Source organism: Chamaea fasciata, unplaced genomic scaffold (genome assembly GCF_029207755.1).
Source record: "Chamaea fasciata isolate MVZ Bird 193981 ecotype frontalis unplaced genomic scaffold, bChaFas1.0.hap1 SCAF_9, whole genome shotgun sequence".
In the NCBI taxonomy this organism is placed as follows: domain Eukaryota; kingdom Metazoa; phylum Chordata; class Aves; order Passeriformes; family Sylviidae; genus Chamaea; species Chamaea fasciata.
This window is the reverse complement of record NW_027094094.1, coordinates 7,125,761-7,145,732: the sequence shown is the minus strand read 5'-3', so window position 1 is coordinate 7,145,732 and position 19,972 is coordinate 7,125,761. Positions and strand designations below refer to the sequence as shown.

At 40.0% G+C, this 19,972-nt stretch overlaps 1 protein-coding gene across 2 annotated transcripts in view; it reads right to left on the bottom strand.

Moving 5' to 3' along the window:
* Positions 1-9,270: 9,270 nt before the first annotated feature.
* The window catches only part of GFRA1 (GDNF family receptor alpha 1), a 134,064-nt gene continuing 123,362 nt past the window's right edge, over positions 9,271-19,972 (bottom strand). For both annotated transcript variants that reach the window (XM_066190861.1, XM_066190862.1), the window contains exons 8-9: positions 11,853-11,909; positions 9,271-11,143 (exon numbers count right to left, since the gene is read on the bottom strand). In XM_066190861.1, the coding sequence (XP_066046958.1) occupies positions 10,982-11,143; positions 11,853-11,909 (219 nt within the window). In that variant the 3' untranslated portion in view covers positions 9,271-10,981. The remainder of the gene's footprint in view (positions 11,144-11,852; positions 11,910-19,972) is intronic.

The following is a 19,972-nucleotide window of genomic DNA, read 5'->3' as shown; positions in this document are numbered from 1 at the left end:
TTAGTGTGGCAGTGGAACATCTGTGCAAGGGTCCCAATCCCTGAGGTAACCCAGGTACTGGGTTGTAAATGGAAACGACTCCTACTTCAGCTTCAAATATTTTTTATGTGTGCTCTTTTTTCATTTTTTTTGAAATGAGACATTACTTGAAGGCAGGATCCCTAGGACTTATTTGTTCTTAATTATGCCACAGCCCTGCATGTAACTTTTCAAGATGAAGGGGATGGAGCCTATCACATATTGGCCTAATCCTGTCCACTGAAAAGGTTGAATGAAGATGCCTCAGCCTTTCACCTGAGAAGGCAAACTTCTTTCTAGATGCTAACTCAGGTTGTGAGCACTCTAAAACTCAGTTTGAATAACCTTCTCTAGATTATTCAACAGCTCCCATGATGGGCAGGGAGGGAGGGACAGTTTCTTCCAAGTATGAGCAGAAATCTGGCTGTGTGTTAGTGAGCTTTATGTTCATTTGACATCAGTCAAAGTCACAGAGGGAAGGACAATCCCTTTCTAATAATGTCACTCAATATTTAGCCTACCTACATTTGTATTAATAATAAAGCCCTCAGGCAGTGAGTTATGTGCAGCCATTGATCTGCTCAAAACAGCACTGAAGTATTGACAAATACTGTTTTGGAGACAAATAAAAGCTAAACTGTATTTATATCCACCAGATTCTGACCTCTGACAAACAAGCAAATGGAGCTGCACAGCCAAAAATGCTACCTTTGAGTCTCTCCAAACCAGAATAAAGCCAGCAGTGGATTGGTAAATGCAGGTTTATTTTAATATTTTTGTTTTTATAATTTGTATCTGTGTGTGTACTTTGTGGGAGACTTTCCAACTGCTTCTCTTGAAGATTTTTGTGTTAACATCTCTTTTGAAAGCAAGAGGAATGTGGCACACTTACAAACCTGGAGATAAATACCATCTGTTTCGTTAACCTCACTGAGAATACTGGTGGAATGTTGTTCTTTTTTAAAAACATATATACAAGAGCAATTCAGAGACTTGAATTGCAGGTCCTTCCAAAGCAATTGACTACAAGACTTCATTTCATAATGCTACAAAACATAAATGTATTTTTTATTAAAGACTCTGTAAACTATGCTTTCTACCTCAGAGCAAAAGATTTCCTAGCATCCTCTCTGGGGGGGAAAAAAGCCAACAACAACCAATCCAAAAAGCCTTCTGCACTATTACTATGGAGCAGCATTTCCCAGTCCCTATTTTGGCTTTTCCTCACTGTTGCTCTGCAGTTTTCTGTAATTAATACAGATAAATAAAATCTGGTGATGCAGAATTAAGGGGTGTCGTTTGTATTCAGAGCCAAAAAAGACATGCATCTCAGCAAAACAACTGAGTTCATTGTTACAGAAAAATTGTTTCAGGAAATCATACTTCTGCCTCTGAACACAAACCAGAGCTCAGCATGAAGCAGACAGTAACAGAGACAGGGTTTTTTGCCAACAGGCAGAAGCAGTGCAAGTGTCAGGGCAGGCTGATTGCTTGGGCAGAGTGTTTTGGAGAGCTCTATAGGAACATGCCTGAAAAATGGTCAGGATCACCTTTCAAAGTCCCTTTCCTGTGCAATTTAGAACTCTGCCGATTTAATGGCACACTGGAAATGTATCTCCAAGAAAAATCCAAGTCGGAAGGTGACAAATGTGCCCTCTCTAACCTGTCCATCTTTGTCCATGCCTGCTTTGAAGATGCCAAACCACTCATCTGCTTACCAGGGTGTCATTTAAAACATCTCTGCACAACCCAACACATTTAACTGAAATTATTCTTTAAATGCCATGTAAAATGGAAACCCCACCTATCCAGGCATCACTAAGCCTTACCAACATCCCTGAAGCAAGTCAGCCAAAGTGTGATGAGCACTGTTTCACACATGGCAGCCAGGAGAGCGGAGAGAGAACTCAGTTTCTTTGTGAGGATGCTGGTGCTGTCATGACAAGAGATGGATGCTGTGAGGCATCGTTCTTTATTACCAGCATAACCTCCACATGTGGAACAAGGGTGATGTGATACAATGGCTCATGTTTGTGCACCCTCTAGGCAGTCCCTTGGTACTAACACTGTCCAGGAAATGTAGCCCTACCTGCCATGATCTCTCACCCCACAGGGAAATTGCCAAAGGCCAGCCTATGTGTGGACAGTAACCATTAAAAGCAAAAACCCAGCCAACCCTAAATCAGCAGAACACAAGCTAAAAATCAAACCCACAGATGAGGCACACTGAAGAATCTATCTGGTCATGCACAGTTGGCTCTTTAGTGATGTCAAACACAGCTTGGTTTCATCTGTCCCACAAGAGGCTGCCCAGCAAGTCTGTCATGGAGCTGTACCTCTAGAGTGGAGGCTTCACTGCTGTTCCTCCATCCTCATCCTCCTCTTTCACTGTGCTGGAGCTGTGGCAGCACAGAGAATGAGGGAAAGGTAGAAGGAAAGTCCAATGCTAACTCATACTGGCAAATATTTTGATTGCTTTTGTGCACCACATTCTCCAAACATGTCTTTGAAATGGTTAAACCTTTGGAAAATGGCACTGCAGGAGCCGAAGAACCTGGAGCACTTTATGCACAGGACTTAATAGCAGCAGAATGACTCCTAAATCCAAGCAACCTCAACTGTTGGCCCAGGTACCCAGGCTGAGTGTTGGATACTGCCAAAACAGAATGTGCTGCCTTCCCCTCCCACCTCTTGAAATACAGATCATCTGGGTAGCAAACGATGCCAGGACAGCTAAACATCTCCTGCTTGCATCACCCCTGCAACTCTAGACCCTCCTGGAGCTGCCAAAGCACGATGACGATTTAGCTGGAAAAGTGTTTTCAGCCCTAATAGGGCAGACCTTTAACCTTGGATTTTGCGCATCTCTACCACTCCCATCTCTCCTTCTCACACCCTGCCCCCAAACCTTCCTTCTCTCTCTGAGCAACAGCAATTGAAACTGTCTGGCCTTAAAATGGTGGGAGGCTCTGGCCCTTTTCTGAGCAGCAGCCTTTTCACGGGTGAGTGTGTGAATACACTGCTTTTTGCTCATAATATATTCATTTGTTAAATCTCAGTTTGAATATGAGTGAACGCTGAAATAATTTTCCTGGTTTCCAGTCACCAGCATGAGGGAAGGCATCCTGAAAGCTTGTTTATCCACCTTCCCTTTCCTCTCTCCCAGCACACTCTGCGTTTCCTAAAATATCCTCCTGCAAGGGCTTTTGTCTTCAAAGCCTTTGCAGCTCTTCTGCTGCCATTGTGTGGAAATAGGAGCGAGCCCTTTCTTTCTGGCCAGGCAGGAGGAGGGGGTGGGATGGGTGTGGAGGCGTCTGTGCGTGCCAGAGAGTGAACAAGCATGAATGGGGCCAGCTGGCCACTCCTGTGCCCGTCTTCCCATCATTTCCATCTGATACTGCCTGCTCATTGTAATTTTGCAGGCCACATTCACTAACACAAAAAAAGACTAAGGGAGCAAGCAAATGAACAGATATTTAAAGGGAAAAAGCTTTATTTCTTGTTTTCTTAGATCATGGTAGACTGCAAAACAACAGGGAAAAATGAGATCAACCTTGCTGTCCTTTTCTTTTTTGTCAGTCAAGCTTCCTTTTTTTTTCTTAATAATAAATCAAAACAGAAGAAAAAACAACGAGGAAATTGTTCTCACAAAAACATGCTTTTTAATAAAAAAAGAGAATAATGTTTATTGAGAGGGATTGTTTTCTGGATATGTACAATACTAATGTAGGAGGATTATGCTAACAGAAAACGCCAAACATCATGGATTGACTTCCAAATTGTGGACAGTCCAAAGAGCAATGCCCTCAGAGCAAGTAAGTCAACAGGAACAAGTGAACAGTGGTTTTGGGTTGATTTTTTCTTTTTTACAACAAATTACCAGCCATTACGACTGAAGACCCAACACGTAATAACCTGCAGTGAGATGCACAGAAACCCATAAGACGACACAGAATTTACACAAGAAGGGAACTGTTTGTGTAAGAATTTCCTCCAGAAAATGGAAGCATGTTCTAGACAGTTTTGGAAAAAGAGAAAAAGAGGAAACAAAAAAAATGGTGAAAAGAAGTGCAGGAAAATACTAACATTGGATATTCTCAGATCACAGTGAATGCCAGTCTTCCTGGGTCCAAATGCTATCTGTTACATTTATCTTCACACTTCTGCTTACCCTCAATTGATCGCTTTATCATCATGATGTAAGAAAAATTACCTCTATGTGGACCTTCTCCTGCTATTTCTTTTTTGCTGCAGCTCTTGTCAACTTGTAGTTTACACAAAAAGTGCAAAATTCAACATACCCTCAGGTGAAAGACACATGCACCTTTCCCAGCCTGAGCAGTACTACTAATCACAGATAATCATTTCAGTACTAGGTAATGCTGCACAAAACATCACACAAGCCCTGCCAGAGCAAACGCAGTAGAAATAATTCTGGGGGAGGAGAGAACATGGACATTAACAACTGCCACCAGTTAAGTTTCCCACATGTTGGAGTGCTTTGAAGAAGTTTCTCCCACTGACTGCATTTGGGATTTATTTTTTATTCTTATCCAGAAACAATGTGGGGTACTGGGAAGAGGTAAGAGGTTGATTTTATCCATCACTTCACAGAAAAGCAGCAATATAAAAATCAAGACCGTATTTTTCTTTCAATTTTCACCTCCACTTGGTTTTCTTTTTAAGCAATGTGTGACTCAGCTCAGGCTGGGTTGTGCACTCCCGACTGCCAGATGCAATCCCCTGCGAGGCTTTGTTCCATGTCTAATAACCCTCACAAACATTCCTTCTGTCCTAACTTTCCTTTTTGCCCTAACTTGTAGGTTAGAGCCTTTGCCTCACCCCAAAGCAGGCAGAGGATGTCATTGCTAATAACCTGGTCTGGAGATGTGAAAGGGAGATCCTGTGCTCCCAGCATTTTGGTTAGCATGCTCCCAATTGCTTCACTTCTCAGAAGGGGGAACAGTTTCCATGGGCTAATCCACAAAGTCAAAGAAAAAACCCCATGATTTCTCTGTTTTATCCTCAGTGGGACACACATTTCTCTCTCAGCAGTGTGCTTTCTGCAGTATCTCCTGCTAAAATAAATGGTGGTTCCCTAAACTGTAATTTCTGCATCTTCAGGGTTTCTCCAGCTTCCTTCTGTCATACACACCCTATTCCATAAACATTACCATGAGAGGACCATATTGTTTTAATCTTATTTTGAAAATTACTCCAGAGTTTCAGTAGATTTGCTGGCTTCTGTGCTTGAAGGAGTTTACCTCTCCCTGTGGTTCACTACGTCTGTGGGGTTTAGCTTGTGTGGCATTTAAGCTTTGACCTAAGGACAAGTGCAGTGGCCAAAATCAACTCCTTACTCAGCTGAAGAGCTGCAGCTGGCGAGACTGCCATGACTTACTTGTCAGCATGCAGCTCTGACAGGTTTGTTAGTGTGGGATAAGTTTCACCCCAGCTGGACAGGCCTGAGTGATGGAGCAGACACAGGGGCTTTGGAGGACAGAGGTTTGTAAGATGTCAAATATTTTGGTTATTTTGGAAGGAGGAATTTGAAGAAAATTGCCCTTAAATCTGTGACGCATTTTCTTCTGGATTCTAGGAAATTCTCATTTTGACAGATTAAAAACCAGGGCAAAAGAATTATAATGTTGGAATCATTACAAGCAGGTGAAAAGGGGCTAAGGTTTGGGGTTTTTTTGTCCAGGCAACAATTACCTCTAATTCTATGCACAGCAACAGCTATTGGCACCTGAATAAGATAAAACAAGAGAAACTGCTTTAACTCTGGTTAAATGTGCTCAGAGAACTCTTGTGAATAGTCTAGACAGTAGTAGTTTAGTACCAATTTAGAGTATCACAGTCTATATTGGTAAGAAATGCTACTGGGACATTTGTTGACTCTCTGCTCCTTTAAAATCCAGAACTTTTAGGCCACATCTTGAATTTGTGGCTCGTGCTTTTATGTATGATAAAAAATGGATGGAACATCTTGAGTGAGTTGCAGGAGCTGGCTTCTGATTATTGAGGTGTCCACATCCAACATGCATTTATTAGATATAAACATTGCCTGGGGGCAAAAGAACTCAGAAGACGAGAACATGAAGCAAGTGTGTGTAAAAGTCGAGTTAATGTAGAGTTAAAAAATGGGAATTCATCATCCTCCCTGATTTTACCTTAAGAACAGAGCCATCAAAATTTCCCAAAGAGAATTCTTACTCTTGTAAAAATTTACTACTTAGTGAGACTTTATTTTTTGACTGAAATTCCAACTGGAAAATATATATTAAAAGTATTTAAATATTTCTAATGGTTTGTTAAGAGTTTGAAAGTGTTCAATCCTATTCAGTACCAAACTAAATTTTAAATTCCATCTGGGGAATAACAACATAATGTTTTAGATTATTCAAGTCAAAGCACTGCTTAAAGAGATAAAATGGGAACTTTCAATTTCCTCTCCATTAAAGGTGTTCTTAGTTCAGTGGAGACATATTCCTGATCACATCTTTTTTCCCTCAAAAGTGAAGGCTGTAATTAAAAAAGAAAACCAGAAAACCAGCACTGAAGCAAATCTATAAAGTTGAACACTGTGGAGTTGGACAAAATGACCTTCCCAAGTTAAAGAGAAGCTGAAATAGCCAATAATTGAAATGTCACAGGAGGAACTGGCTGCTAAGAAAAAGCAAATATTTAAAGATGAGAAATATTTAACAAGTCACTGGATTAATTTCTCTGCCAAGTTCATCAGAACTAAATATATTTCTATTTAATGTCAGGGACATCAGGTACAATCTGACTGACCTCATGGGCATAAAACAACCCTGAAAGCCTCTTTAGCCCAGAACAGTTTCAATGCCGAACATGAAGAATGCAGAACAGTTTAATGCAGAAAGAAAGAATGTCAGTGAACACGTATTTTTCAGTGAGGTAGATCCACCTTGGTATTGAAGACAAAGAATTGCATTTCATGAAAGCAAGTTGAAATTGTATGAATAACTGCTTGTGCTTCCGTGTGTTACTGCTTGCTCTGAAGGAGCTGCTGTTGCAGCAGAATCCAGCTCTTTTATTAGAAGCTAAATATGAGATTTACTCTTGTCACTTGATATACATATGATTTATGTCCCTTCAGGGAGCTGTTCTGAGTTTTGCTCTTCTACTTCACTGGTTTCTCACCATCTTTACTCCATAGAAATATCAGAGTGATTAGCCAACAATCACAAATTTTAATTACAATGAGATTTCAAGGTGATTCCTGCTTTGTTTTCTTGATCTCCAGTCTAGTTGTACAAGCTCAGCAAAAGCAGATACTTCCATGTCTTCAGTCAACCGATTTGAACGGCAACAAATCGTAAGCACTCACAGTCAAAAGGCTGGGTCTTAGAGGGATGCAATTTCATTGAAAAGAAAAGAAAAAAACAAAAAAGAAAAAAGCCTGGGAATAGGTCTCCAGACAAGTCTGTCTGTGCATGCTTTGAAATGATTAAGAATTCCAGTTCCTCCTACTGACACGGCAGGAATGAAGCTGCTCATTGCAAAGTGGCCAGTACCCTGGTGGAAACAGATGGACAGATGGACAGCTCCTGCCCAGGGCTCGGCACCTCATCCCCATCCTCCTGAAGGAGCTGGATCTCAGGGAGCCTGGTCAGTGAAACAAGGGCTGCACCCCTCACCACTGACCAAGCCCCTGCATGGCCACTCCTTGGGCCTGCTGGTGGTGTCACCACCCACATTGGGACAAGGGAAACCCCCAGCTGCTGCTGTTTTCACAAACATCTGAAAGGTTCACCTTCAGTGCCTTTTTCACTGGAATAGCTTCACTGCAAAACTTCAGCCATGTATTTCAGTTCAATCTCAATTTTACCTTTGTGTGCACTACTTCTAAAAAGAAGCATAAACATGCTATTAATAATACTAATGACAGTGTCTGTTCCAGTACAAGATGATTTGGATATGTTTACGGTAGCCCATGATTTAATTTACACACAACTGAACTGGCGAGATTTAGAACTGGAACAGTCGATCATCTCTATGTGCATCTTTATTTGGACAGTCCCTATATTATTGTTGTATGGATAAAATTAATCTTTTAAAGGACTACACAAAGCCCAGCCTAAGCTTGTTCATTAGGCACTCAACACATGGTATTTTAGTGACTGAAAGGGGAAAAACAGTTAAACAATTTGAGTAATACTGTAATGAGTGACTGCATTGACAAGGTCACCTCCACACCACATCCAACTTTGAAAAATCCTCCATTATGTGCATGGTGATGCCTGTAAAGTGTCAGACTCCTAAGGGTATTTTTTCCTTTCTGCCTGTTTAATAAGCAATTTAATTTTTTTAATATGACTTTAGTGTACTTTAATTTACAGGACAAAAAGCTTAAGTGCTCTGTTGAGCTCTTTTGACCACCTGTAAAAACCACCATTTTTTTCCTCTACTACATATAAATTTTATTTCCAAAGGTAACTCTGGTTGACTCAGATAACCAGCAGTTTCTTTTGTAATTAGAAGCTTATTAGGTTGCTATTTACAATATAAGTAAATAGTTTTTATTCTGGATCAGACAGTCTCAAAGCTCTAATGATTGGTACTAAATGTAAGACAGATACTGTAACCAAAGCAAACATTAAAAAAATCTTCAAAAAGTATATACTATACTGTGAGATTAAAATTCCTGATACTGGCTAAAATGTTTAATGTGCTGAATACAAATGGTATTTTAAAGAAAGATTTGTGGATCAAAGATGGATTTAAAAATCATAATGTTTAGGAATTTGTTTTGAAATTACTTTTAATTGGATAATGTCAGACTTCTGAATTACAATGCTATGTTCATTAGCATTTCAATAGGTTATACTATCAACTGCTTTTGACATAAAAGAATTTGATTCATTTTTAAAATCATGAATCTCATAATCCTTTTTCTGCTGCCACTAGTTTTCAATAATTTGATTATCTTCTACAAGAAGAGCAACAGGAACCACATGGGCTTTGCTGGTAATGATGGTCTATATATCTCATCTCTGAAAGCAGCTCTGCTGCCTTTGAAAGTAATTTGCAGTTTCTTATCAACACAGAATTAAAAAGTAATATTGCCTAATTTGTTATGTTCAGTGGCAGAGAGTACTGTAGAATTCTATCACATACAAATAGCTTTGAAACCTATATGATGTGACCATAATCAAGAGTACATAAATGAATTTCAAAATTTATGAAAGTGTTTATTATTAGCCAAGAAAAAACCTCAAAGGATGAACTCGCCAACAGGTTTAATAATCTCTTAGCAAGATGTGTATTTTGCACACTCAAACTTCAGTGCAGTTTATAAAATAGTAATTTGTACTTTATAGTTGTATTGCAAATAACTGATCTGGACATTTCAGAGCAGGACAGGGCACAATTGTGTAAGTCTCAGAGCAAATCCATACATCCAACATGATGAACTCCTTGCTTGCAGAAGTTATCTTCTACTTCCAATAGGAACAAAAACTGATTACTGTTGATCACTTAGACATAACTGCTTGTAACAGTCAACAAGCCATCACAGTAAGGTATAAAGACAGCCCTTAGGAGAAATGCTGCCTATCTGATGACATTTAAAGCTTTAAAGAATTCCTTCTAGATACTGCAGGAAATCATCATGAGCCAGCGCAGGCTGCCAATGTCGCTGAGTGAGAACCAAGCGATTAAATCATGTATACTGGTAACATTGCCATCCAAACCATTAAATTAATTTATGGAGCTGGTCTTGCAAACAGTTCATCATGTCAGCAATGCCAAGGTCTGTGGTAGGAGCTACCAGAGTGAGAAATGCCTATCACATGGGTACACGTGCATGCTGCTGCCTTGCAATTGGATCAACCATCCTTTTGTGTTGATTTTAGCAGTTCTAGGAAATAAAACACAGTTTAAATGATATCCTACTACCTCTTGTCCCTCTACAATGTTTTGATAGGAGAAGTAAGGCATGAAGTTCCTGTAGCTTTTTGATCTGACATTATCAGGTATGTACGAACAGATGCTGATGTTTTAGCAGAGCAAATAAATTGTATGTCATTTTTTTTATTAAACAAAGAGTATAATAACTGGACTATATTATCACAATGGAAGCATAGAAGACCACAGACTGTACAGCTGAAACCCTGTAGCAAAATTTGTTCCTCATATTTAAAGAAATGCATCTTTATCAAGCTTTCACAATGGCTGCATCTTGCTAATGTAAAGAATCTTCACTCTTGTTAAGGCTAGATGATTATAATTAAAAGATAAATGTACTGTTAGAAGGTTCTACGCCACACTCTATTTTTATGAGAATTTAACTGAAAGACATACATTATACCTGTATGTGAATCATAATGGCTTCTCAGCAGGGAACGCAGAATCACTTACAGTACGTAAACATTTAAAGAGGAAAATGCTAACACACTGAAAGAGTTTAACATCAGTAGCGATTTATCAAATGATGGAGTTTCATAAAGTCCACTCTCTGGGAGAACATTCACCATTAGACAAAAGCCTGGCATCCTTGATAGTCTGAAGTTCAATCAATTTGAAAACCAAAACCATTCAATGAGATAAACAAGATTTTAAGAAAACCGTCATCTTCTTTCTCAGGTAAAAGCCAGAATTAAAATAATAATTATTAAAATAATCCAACCAGGTCGCTTTACAGGCAAATTTACACACTGTCTCTTTAAAACACCGCATGCCCAAAAGCCTTTTGGGTTTGGAATGTAGCACTGCACCAAATATTTCACAAAGCCTCTAAATATCACAAGAAGCTTTTTTTAGAGAGAAAAAGAAATCAAAATAAAATTCCAGCTGACTGAGACTGTTCTAGCAGGAGTGCCTCAGCTCACCTCCCAGACCTGGAATTCCCAATAAACAACAGAGGACAGCAAACAGATTTTTTTTTTTTCATTTGATTTTTTTTTGTTTTTAAACACGTCCTTTTGTAATGCGGCTACAAGATGACTGATGAGCTCAGGGACAAAGAGAGTGAGAGTGCAAGTGCCATCAGGGTGAGCTGTGTGCTTAGACAGAAGCTGGTGGGAAGAGCCAGGGAATTCTCCGCAGATATGTGACTGGTGGAGACTCCCGCTGTGTTGTCCTTCCCCAGAGCGTTCTGCAAGACACAAAACCTTCCTTGGTCACCACCACAACGCTTTCATGGCAAAGCATTTAAGTCCACACCATTAAATTCATCCTTTGTTTGTCCATGCCCCACCCTCCACTGATACCTACACATCAATCTCACAAATTGAATGATTAAAGGGACAGTAAAACAGATGTCACAATCACAATATTTTGAAATTAGTCAACACACTTCAAAAAAGAGAAGAGTAATAAAAAAAAAAATCTTACTTTAGCAATGCTTCCCTGTGTAAAAGTATGGGGTTCTTTTAGGGACCTGCGTTTATCATGCCAGTTTATTTTTTAACAGCAAAAGTAGGAGGCCCAGAGAAACCACACCTTCTGGACAGTCAACAAAACAAGTTTGTTTGACAAGTTTTGTCAGGATAACAATAAATAAAATTTAATCCATGGGTACAGATTATTAAGTAAGTATCCTTGCTAGATGCAATGGTGTTTACTATAGGATCTGCCTAAACATGTACCATATGGGTACTGAAACATAAAATGAGCAGAGGACACTTTGAGCCCAGCTCTGAACTTCTAAGTGAAATCATTCTTTAATGTATTATGGTATCAAACCATAACAAAACTGACAAGACAAATGTGAGGTAGCCCATGATAATCTTGACAGACTTGAGAAAAGTCTTTTTCTTACGGGGAGGCACCTGTGCTGAGAAATATCCAAGATCCACACTTACCTCATTAAGACAGAGCTCTGTATCTACAGATTCATTGGATTTTCGCTTCTTCTGTGCCTATGAACAAATACAAATTTTATTCCCTGTACAATTTATACTTCCAGCAGCACAAAGCACTTAAGATAAATTTGCATCAGTTGTCATAATCCTGTAATTTTGACAGCGATTTGCACATGATTAGCAAATAGACTCCAAATGTAACTCATGTTTTCCAGTAACATTCACATTCTCATTTGAATTTACAGCAAAATTTCAAACAGTTAACTAAGGGTACTTAGTAATTACAATGATGAGTGCCATCAGCTGCAGAGAACATGTTACCTTCTATGGCCCCTTAAAAATGGTGCTGGATGTTCATGAGAAGAAATGAAATATGACAGTTAATAATTACCCTAATACCACTGCATATTAACAAATAATCTATTTGTACCTCAGTTTTAGGAAAACATACAACACAGGTGTATTTTAATCCTTAATGATTCTTCCCATTTTCCCAACTATTATGACAAAAATATAAATACTATTTTAATATATTTCATGGCTGCCAGAGAATGTCTTCTACAAAGCTGCAAAAAGAAGAGTGACTCAAGCAAGAAGCATTTCAGGTGACATCATCCAAAATGGAAGCAGCAGCAGGAGGTGTTCGATATTTCCATCCCTCAAGTGAACAAGTCTGGGCTGGGTGTTTTCTGCTTTTCTGCAAGTGTGGAAGGCGCTCTCAATAAACAGTGCTATGGCTGACCTGAGCACCTGGGTGATTCTCAGTATCAGCTCTTTCTTTGTGTATTTCAGAACCAAACCAACCACTCTTTCATAGGAGGTAACTGGGCTAAAGTGAATCAGTTCTTGTAAGGGAAGACTTGGGGTTTACAAAACTACTGACTGCCTTGGGCACATCTGCTGCTTCCACCTGGGAGTTTTGTTGGACCTGCAAGTTATTTCCTGCAAAACCTGAAGATCTGAATCTCACAGTGCTGCATTCATTTTACACTGCAGAATCTCACTGGTTTAGGCAGTGATGGCCTGGACTAAAGCTGACGTGAGAAAGTGCTGAGCAGTCGGATTTTATGCCCTCAAAAATTCAGTTCCACATACAGCTATTTCATTTCCTATCTGAGAGCCACTGGTTTTGCCAATGGATACAAAACAGTCTTTGACCTAATTACTGATTTTAGAATTCAAATGAAGAAACTGAACTTCTTATTAGGAAACACATTCTCTGCTTTTGATGATATATGAACACTTTACAGATAACTGAAAAAGTGAAACAGCTAGGATTTAAGAGAAATCTATAGTAAGAATGCACACTGAATATATGTTGATAGTTTTCATATATATGACAAAATAATAACTCAGTTTATTAATAAACACCCTCCTTAAAATTTCCTTCTTACATACCCTTTCTACTAATCAGTACCATTAAAGTGGTAATGGTAAGCGTAAATTTAACTGTCTAAATGGAAGAAGAAATGCCTAGAAATAAATTTGGAAGAAAAATAAAGCATCACAGTGAAGCCTTCCTGCGGTGTTTGCAGTGGACAGGAAACTTCTTTCAAAGGCAACTGGGTAGCTTCCAACTCCTAAATGGCTGGTTCCAAGGAGACAGGTAAAGAAGGAAAAACTAGATTTAAATCTTGATTTTCTTATGTCCATAACACCCCTACTACCTGGAATTGGAATGTGAGGCTTCTGATAAAGCCTCTGGATCAGAGGTTCAGATCCTGACAGTGTAGGATCATATAAGCCTCTTATTTCTTAGTTTGTCATTTATTGCTAACTTTCCTATTCCCACAAGCGTCTGTTTAATTTGAAACACTGTGCTTTGCTGCTTCCACCTGCTGTGTATTCACAGCACTGTGCTAACTACAGGTCTACACCTGGTAGTTGGTCTCAACACCAAAGTCAGGATTTATATGCCTTTTGTAATGTGTTTATCAAGTGAGTGAAGAGAAAAATGTCATTATTTTGCCCATATGCATCCTTTACTTCATTCAGCCCGAAAACAACAGAGTACAGAGCTAAAACATACTTACCTTTGAGAACACTATTTTAAGGGTAAAATCAACAGCTAGGGAAATAAATCACGTTTAAAATAAAAAAAACCCTTTTCAATCATTTTTATAAACATTCTCTGGTTTTCATTTGGAAGGTGACACTTCTCTGCATCCACATACTTATTGTAGACATTGTAATATCAACAACACTTATTCACGTGCATTCTCTATTATCATGTCCTCCTCTCTCAGCACTGAAAAGCAATTTTAATAATCAGGCAGGCTTTTCCCTTACCAAAACAGAAAGGACAGCATCTTCTATTTAAAAATATGACAATAAAGAAACCTTTTATTGGGAGGAAGGCAAAGGGAAAGAAGAAACTGTCATTTTGAGGATGAGATGAGACATTATACGCCAAGCTTCAAATTGGGAGAGTACATTTTTAGTGTTGAGTTATAAACCTGTGAGAATGGGTTATAATGGAAATACTGGCATAGGCTGCACTACTGGAATACAACAGTGCATCACTAAATCACAAATAATGGGATAAAAAACCTAAACCTACATGTTGAAGAGAGTGCTTTAGTGGATGTCCTTTACTTAGAACTGAAGGGGAAAATTCTTCCTGTCTTGTTTTGGGCAGAAACAGCTCTACACCAAGCAGAACTCTTTCTTTGTGCTACAGTGAGTGAACATTTTATCAGAGATTAAAAAAAAAAAAAATAAAAAAAAAAATCAGGGTATGGAGGTTATGCTGATAGGCCTGGTGGAGATAGACCCAGACTGGGAGATCTGATTTGAATTAAAGAAGATTCCCTCTGCTGTCAGATATTTGCTTTCTAATATCTTCCATTATCCTAAAAATTAAAACAAGAGAAATCAGTGTCCATCACGTACAGCTGCAGACAATTCTGGAATAGCTGCACCATCAGTTAATTTGGGAATTGAGAGCTGTTCATTATGCAAGATGCCAAAGATTCACTGCCAATCCCATCTCAGGTATCTGGCTTGCCTACCAAGCAGGCAAGAAGGTGTTTTCAAATGTTCTGGAAGTACCTATCTCCACAGGAGTAAATGAGCACACCTGACTAACTTGTCTGCATTCAAATTTGTATTCTTTTAAAATCTTAATATAAAGCTGTTTATCTGGTGACAAAAAGATCTGTAGGGAATCCATCGTTAAATAATAAAAAAAACCCCAGCAAAACAAACAAGCAGGGCTGGGTTGATAAAAAAAAAAAAAATTAAAAAACAGTGCAGAAAAATCAGCTTAAAATAAGTGGTGAACAAAGACATGTGAGTTCTTTTCTACTGAGGAAAACCAGCATTTGCTCATGACTTAATGACACACTGAGCTGTGACATATCTCCGTCTGTAAAACAAAGTTACATAAGATGGGCTGACACTTACTCCAGCTTTGCAGGGAACTGTAATTCATTAATGTGAGCTTCTCTGATGAAGCTGTGCTCATACAGCCAACAGGCTTGACCTCACTTCAGCTTTTACATTTTCTAAAAATGAATACCTCCTTTCCCAGAGAATCTTCTCACTGTAGCAGCACAACCAATAGATGGTATTTAGAGATAATTGTATTTAAGCACCTCCTGATGAGCTTCAGTATCGTGTCTGTTAGTCACATACAAACTTTGTTTTGGTCTCAAAACCTTTAGCTTTCAATATCAGAACTAAATACTGTCAGGAGTTGGTAGAGCAACCAACAGCGTGTCCAGAAAAAATAAAATTCTCTTTATGAGAAGCAAAATTTTACTTCTTTCTTTCCTAGAAAGAGAGAGTTAAATCAGGAGCAGCAGACAAGCTAGAGGTTTTCTGAAAAGAGAAAGGAATACTGCTTATAGAGCAATAGTCTTCTCTCCTTCAGAAGACTCTGTGGACCTCCAGATTTTCTTCTGATCCCAATGCATCCAAGACGAGTTAAACTGTTTGCCTCTAATTAGTCTTCTCTTGCCCTGCACCTAATAATTATCATAAGATCCTCCTAAAATAACTCCCTGCTTTCCATCCCCCAAATCCCTGTGGATCCATCCTCTGCAGGCACTACAGCCCTGAATTTCTGCCCAGAAATGCCATCTTGCAATTATGCATCCAGCTTTTGCAAATCACAGCATTGCATGGTTAATAAATGCATTAAACACTGCAGCAGTGTCTCACCAGGAGTCAGTGCACACACTTTTGGCTTGTCACCAAGCAGTATTATTATATGCTCACTACAGCATTAATTTCTGTTACTCAGAGCAAGGAAAAGGTCTGACTGGAGATGTCTCCAAATGGAGGTGAGCTCTAATGTGAGGGAGGGAAGGAGAAGAATTTAAAGGTAGCTGAATGCATTGGCTCTAAATGCAAACAGGCACAGAGTGAGCACCCAAATCCAGAACCCAGCCCCTTTCTTTAGCTGCACACTTTGGGCTTTATGAGCTTTATGGAATGTATTGCTTGGACAGGGAGAGGCAACAGAAGCATCATTAGGATAGATATCCGCTAGGTAGGCTGTTTATACAGCTGATTTTAATGAGTGAGCCCTCGTCCTCTCCTGAGATCCTGGTTAGTTATGCCCATATTAACAAGCCCTTCTGAAGAAGAGGGACAAATCTCCCAGAATGCATCCTTCAAATGACCACACTTCTCAAGTAGCTGTAACAAATGAGGGTGTTTGTTCTTTTTGTTCTTCTCCTGCGTTGATTAGAGAGATTTACTATGCAACTAACCTGCTTTCCCCAACAGCAGGACACAAATATTAAGCAGAGAAACACACAGACTGTAAAAATGCCATCAGTTTAACTCTTCTGTGCTCACTAAGTAGATGGCGCATCTATCACAACTGACAATAGTATTTTCTTATTAGCACAGGAGTACTATGCCACACTGGAGTATAATTACTTTCAACAAGGGGAGACAAGAAAAGTGTGGATCAGAGACACAGGCCACTGAAATAAAGATCCAATTCAGCACAGGGTAATTCTGAAACCCATACCATTCAGCCAGAGTGCAGAGCTATTTAAGCTATAAAAACAATCAGCTCTCACTGTCCTGTAACAAAGCAGCCACATCTTTTTTCTGCTTTGGTTTTGTTTTTTTTCTCCTCTCGGCTGAACCAACCCTGAAGATACAAGCTCGGGGCATGAAATTATCAGTTGTCATCCTGCATAAAAGCACTACAGTTCTGTCATGACACTTTGTGGAGAGAAGAAAGCGTCTTCTAGAAACAAGCTTCATACTGGCACTGTGCTCCAGAGCTACACAGGTAACACCCGGCACAGAAAGAAGCAAATCACAAGATCTTCAGATGAGAGACATTAAATAAAGTAAACCAAGCCAAAACCAAACCAAACCTTGTGCCCAAATACATACTGGGAAAACGCACACTGAGGGGTTTTTAACAGCAGTCCTCTTATCCCTCAACATTAATAAATTCTTGCTGGATTTGAGGATTTAAACATGAGAAACAAGAAACAGAGAGCAACCTTAGAGCAAAAACGTTTGTTTTCTGGCCAGGAAGGAGAAGGTCTATAGGAATCCTCTGGAAGAGGAGCTGGAACAAAGGTCCTTGTGGTGCCAGCTTTCCAGCTCGGCAGTCACCAAGAAAGGAGCACTGCTCAGTCCTTCTGGACCAGGCCAGGTGGGCTGGGAACAGGATCTCCTTCCCAGACTGCCCAGGAGCAATGAATCAGATCAGCTCTGGTCTAACAGACACTGCAAACACTTGGGGCTACTGACAGATGCAGATAAAAACACACACAGCAGCAGACACGACTTCAGAAATCTAAGAAATGGATTGATAGAAAGTTGATAAAGTCTGATATGGATAGAAGAAAAACTTCTTTCAACTTCTTCGACTTGCAAATTGTTAGAAAATTTGATTGAAGGGGTAAGAACTGGAAATAATCCTCCCAAAAGGAGCTGAAAAGAGTGTGGAAGGAAGGAGAGATGACCTATATGATATTAATTACTGCTGGACCATTCCCAGATCCTTACGTTAATAAACATGAGACCTCATTAAGCTCCATCTCTCACTGCACTTATATGGCCGGGATAACATGGCACAGAAATTGCCTAACAGCAATCTTAAAGGTTTTATAAAAAACAGATCCTATCAGAAACACCAAACTGATCAAACAGCTTACAAGGACCAGACATGGAGATCTTCAAATATTTATTTCAAGCAATTAGTTTCCCAGTGAGCACAGCACAAAATATGACACCCAGCCAAGACAACTGAGCTGACTTACCTTTCATGGCAGTACAGTAACTTGCTAACAATTTTGTTTTCGTGTTCAATCATTCATTTAGCTGAGTAAAATGAATTTCTATAGTCCCAGATTCTTCCTTCCTATTTTTAGGGGATATTATGCAATTCTCCTGATATGGTCTTTTTATGGATTTGCCACAAGCAAGTATTTTTGCATTAAGAAGGGCAGAGGAGAAAACAGAATACTAAAAAGCAGAGACTGAATAAGTTTTATTAGGTTAATATCTCAACATCTTGGGCTGCCTAGGTTGCTGGGTTTTTTTCTCTAGTTACAAAACTAAACATCCATGTAATCTGAAGTTGAGTTGTTTTGGATTTCATTATTAAAATGCATTTCCCAAGTGATTCACTACAGAGATCAACCCAGTGCCATGGACAGCAGGTACAGGTAGAATCTGGCTGCTGCACACTGAACGGCACCTGAAGAAAAACAGCAGGAACACAAAGCCATTGTAGTCCCCGTTAAAAGACGTACTCAACTTTTACTTTTGAGGAAAGGTAAGTAATCGAAACACTAGAGATCCCACAACACGAATGCAGGACCACAGCAGCTCAGCCAGAAGAGCACAGGCCTGCCCTGTGTGACGAGCCTTGAAAAAAGGCACCACAGCCACGGCTGCAGGGCTGCTCCAGGGCAGCAACTCCTCCACGTGTGCCCGGGCAGGGGCTGCTCCAGGGCAGGCAGAATTCCCTGTGCCTGCTCCTCGCTGGACAGCGTGCAGCCAGGACCCTGCAAAGGGAGTCCAGGAGGGCAGCTCAGCAGGGATGCTCAGCCTCATGCGACTCCCAGCTGGGAGCTGTGGGAGGTGGAAGGGATGGAGCAAACAAGGTCAGTGCAGGCACTGCCTGTGTGCTGCTCGGGCAGCAGGACCAGGGGTGCTGCTCTGTGGCTCTGCAGCTGGAAGGGAAGATCAGGCAAGCTTGCCTGAACACCAGACTGCACAGGGCCCTGAGCGCTCAGCACGACAGGAAGCCTCCCCCTGTGCCACACCAACCTTGAGCACACGGTATTACTGCTGGTTTTCTGAGCACTGAGCTCACTCATACATTTTAAAAGGGACGGCAAGGCAACGACCATGAACATCTGCTTTTTGTTAAGCGCCTGAAAAGGTTCAGGACTTTCTATTAACAATACGTGCATCCACGTGTGCATTGTGAAGTACTGGCATGGTTACACAGAGGAAAAAAACACAGAGAGCCTTAAAAGGTGAAAGCACTTCAGGTAAGAAGTGACTCTTCCTGCAATTATAGAGAGGCAAAAGCAAAGGCTACAATAAAGGAACAGTGAAGTAAGCTTGCACAGAAAGGTAAAAGGAACCAGTTAGCTGAGCACCCACCCCACAGCCATGCCCTTCCTCTGTTTAGCTTGCACATTTCAGTCCCAAGGTATTAATTTCCACAGTTGTCTGGTGGTGCACCCAAGTCCCACTAAATCATAGCATGATTCAGAGGGCAGTTCTTCTCTTTTAAAATAATCCACTCTCGAACAGCTGTGATTTGGATTAATTAGTGAATTTTGCATTTTTGGCGCAATCTGCTCTCCAGAAGTGCCACTGAAAGAAAAAAAGTAAAGCATTCACTCCCTTCTCTAATCCTGTAGCTGAATTTTGCAGGTGCACAGATGTACCCTCAGAACCGGCAGGGCTACAATCATAGTGAACTTGCTGCAGTACTTGTCTCAGTTGCTTTCGAGCACTGACAATACCAGTTAGAATAAAAAATACGGATTTTTTTTTTTAATAGTGGAATCAAATCTAACAAGGTGAGTATTAAAAAAAAAAACCCTTGGGTTATGGTGTATTGTGGCTTTGATAGACAGCTATTCCTCAAGAATTTAGCTAGAACCACACACATAACGTGA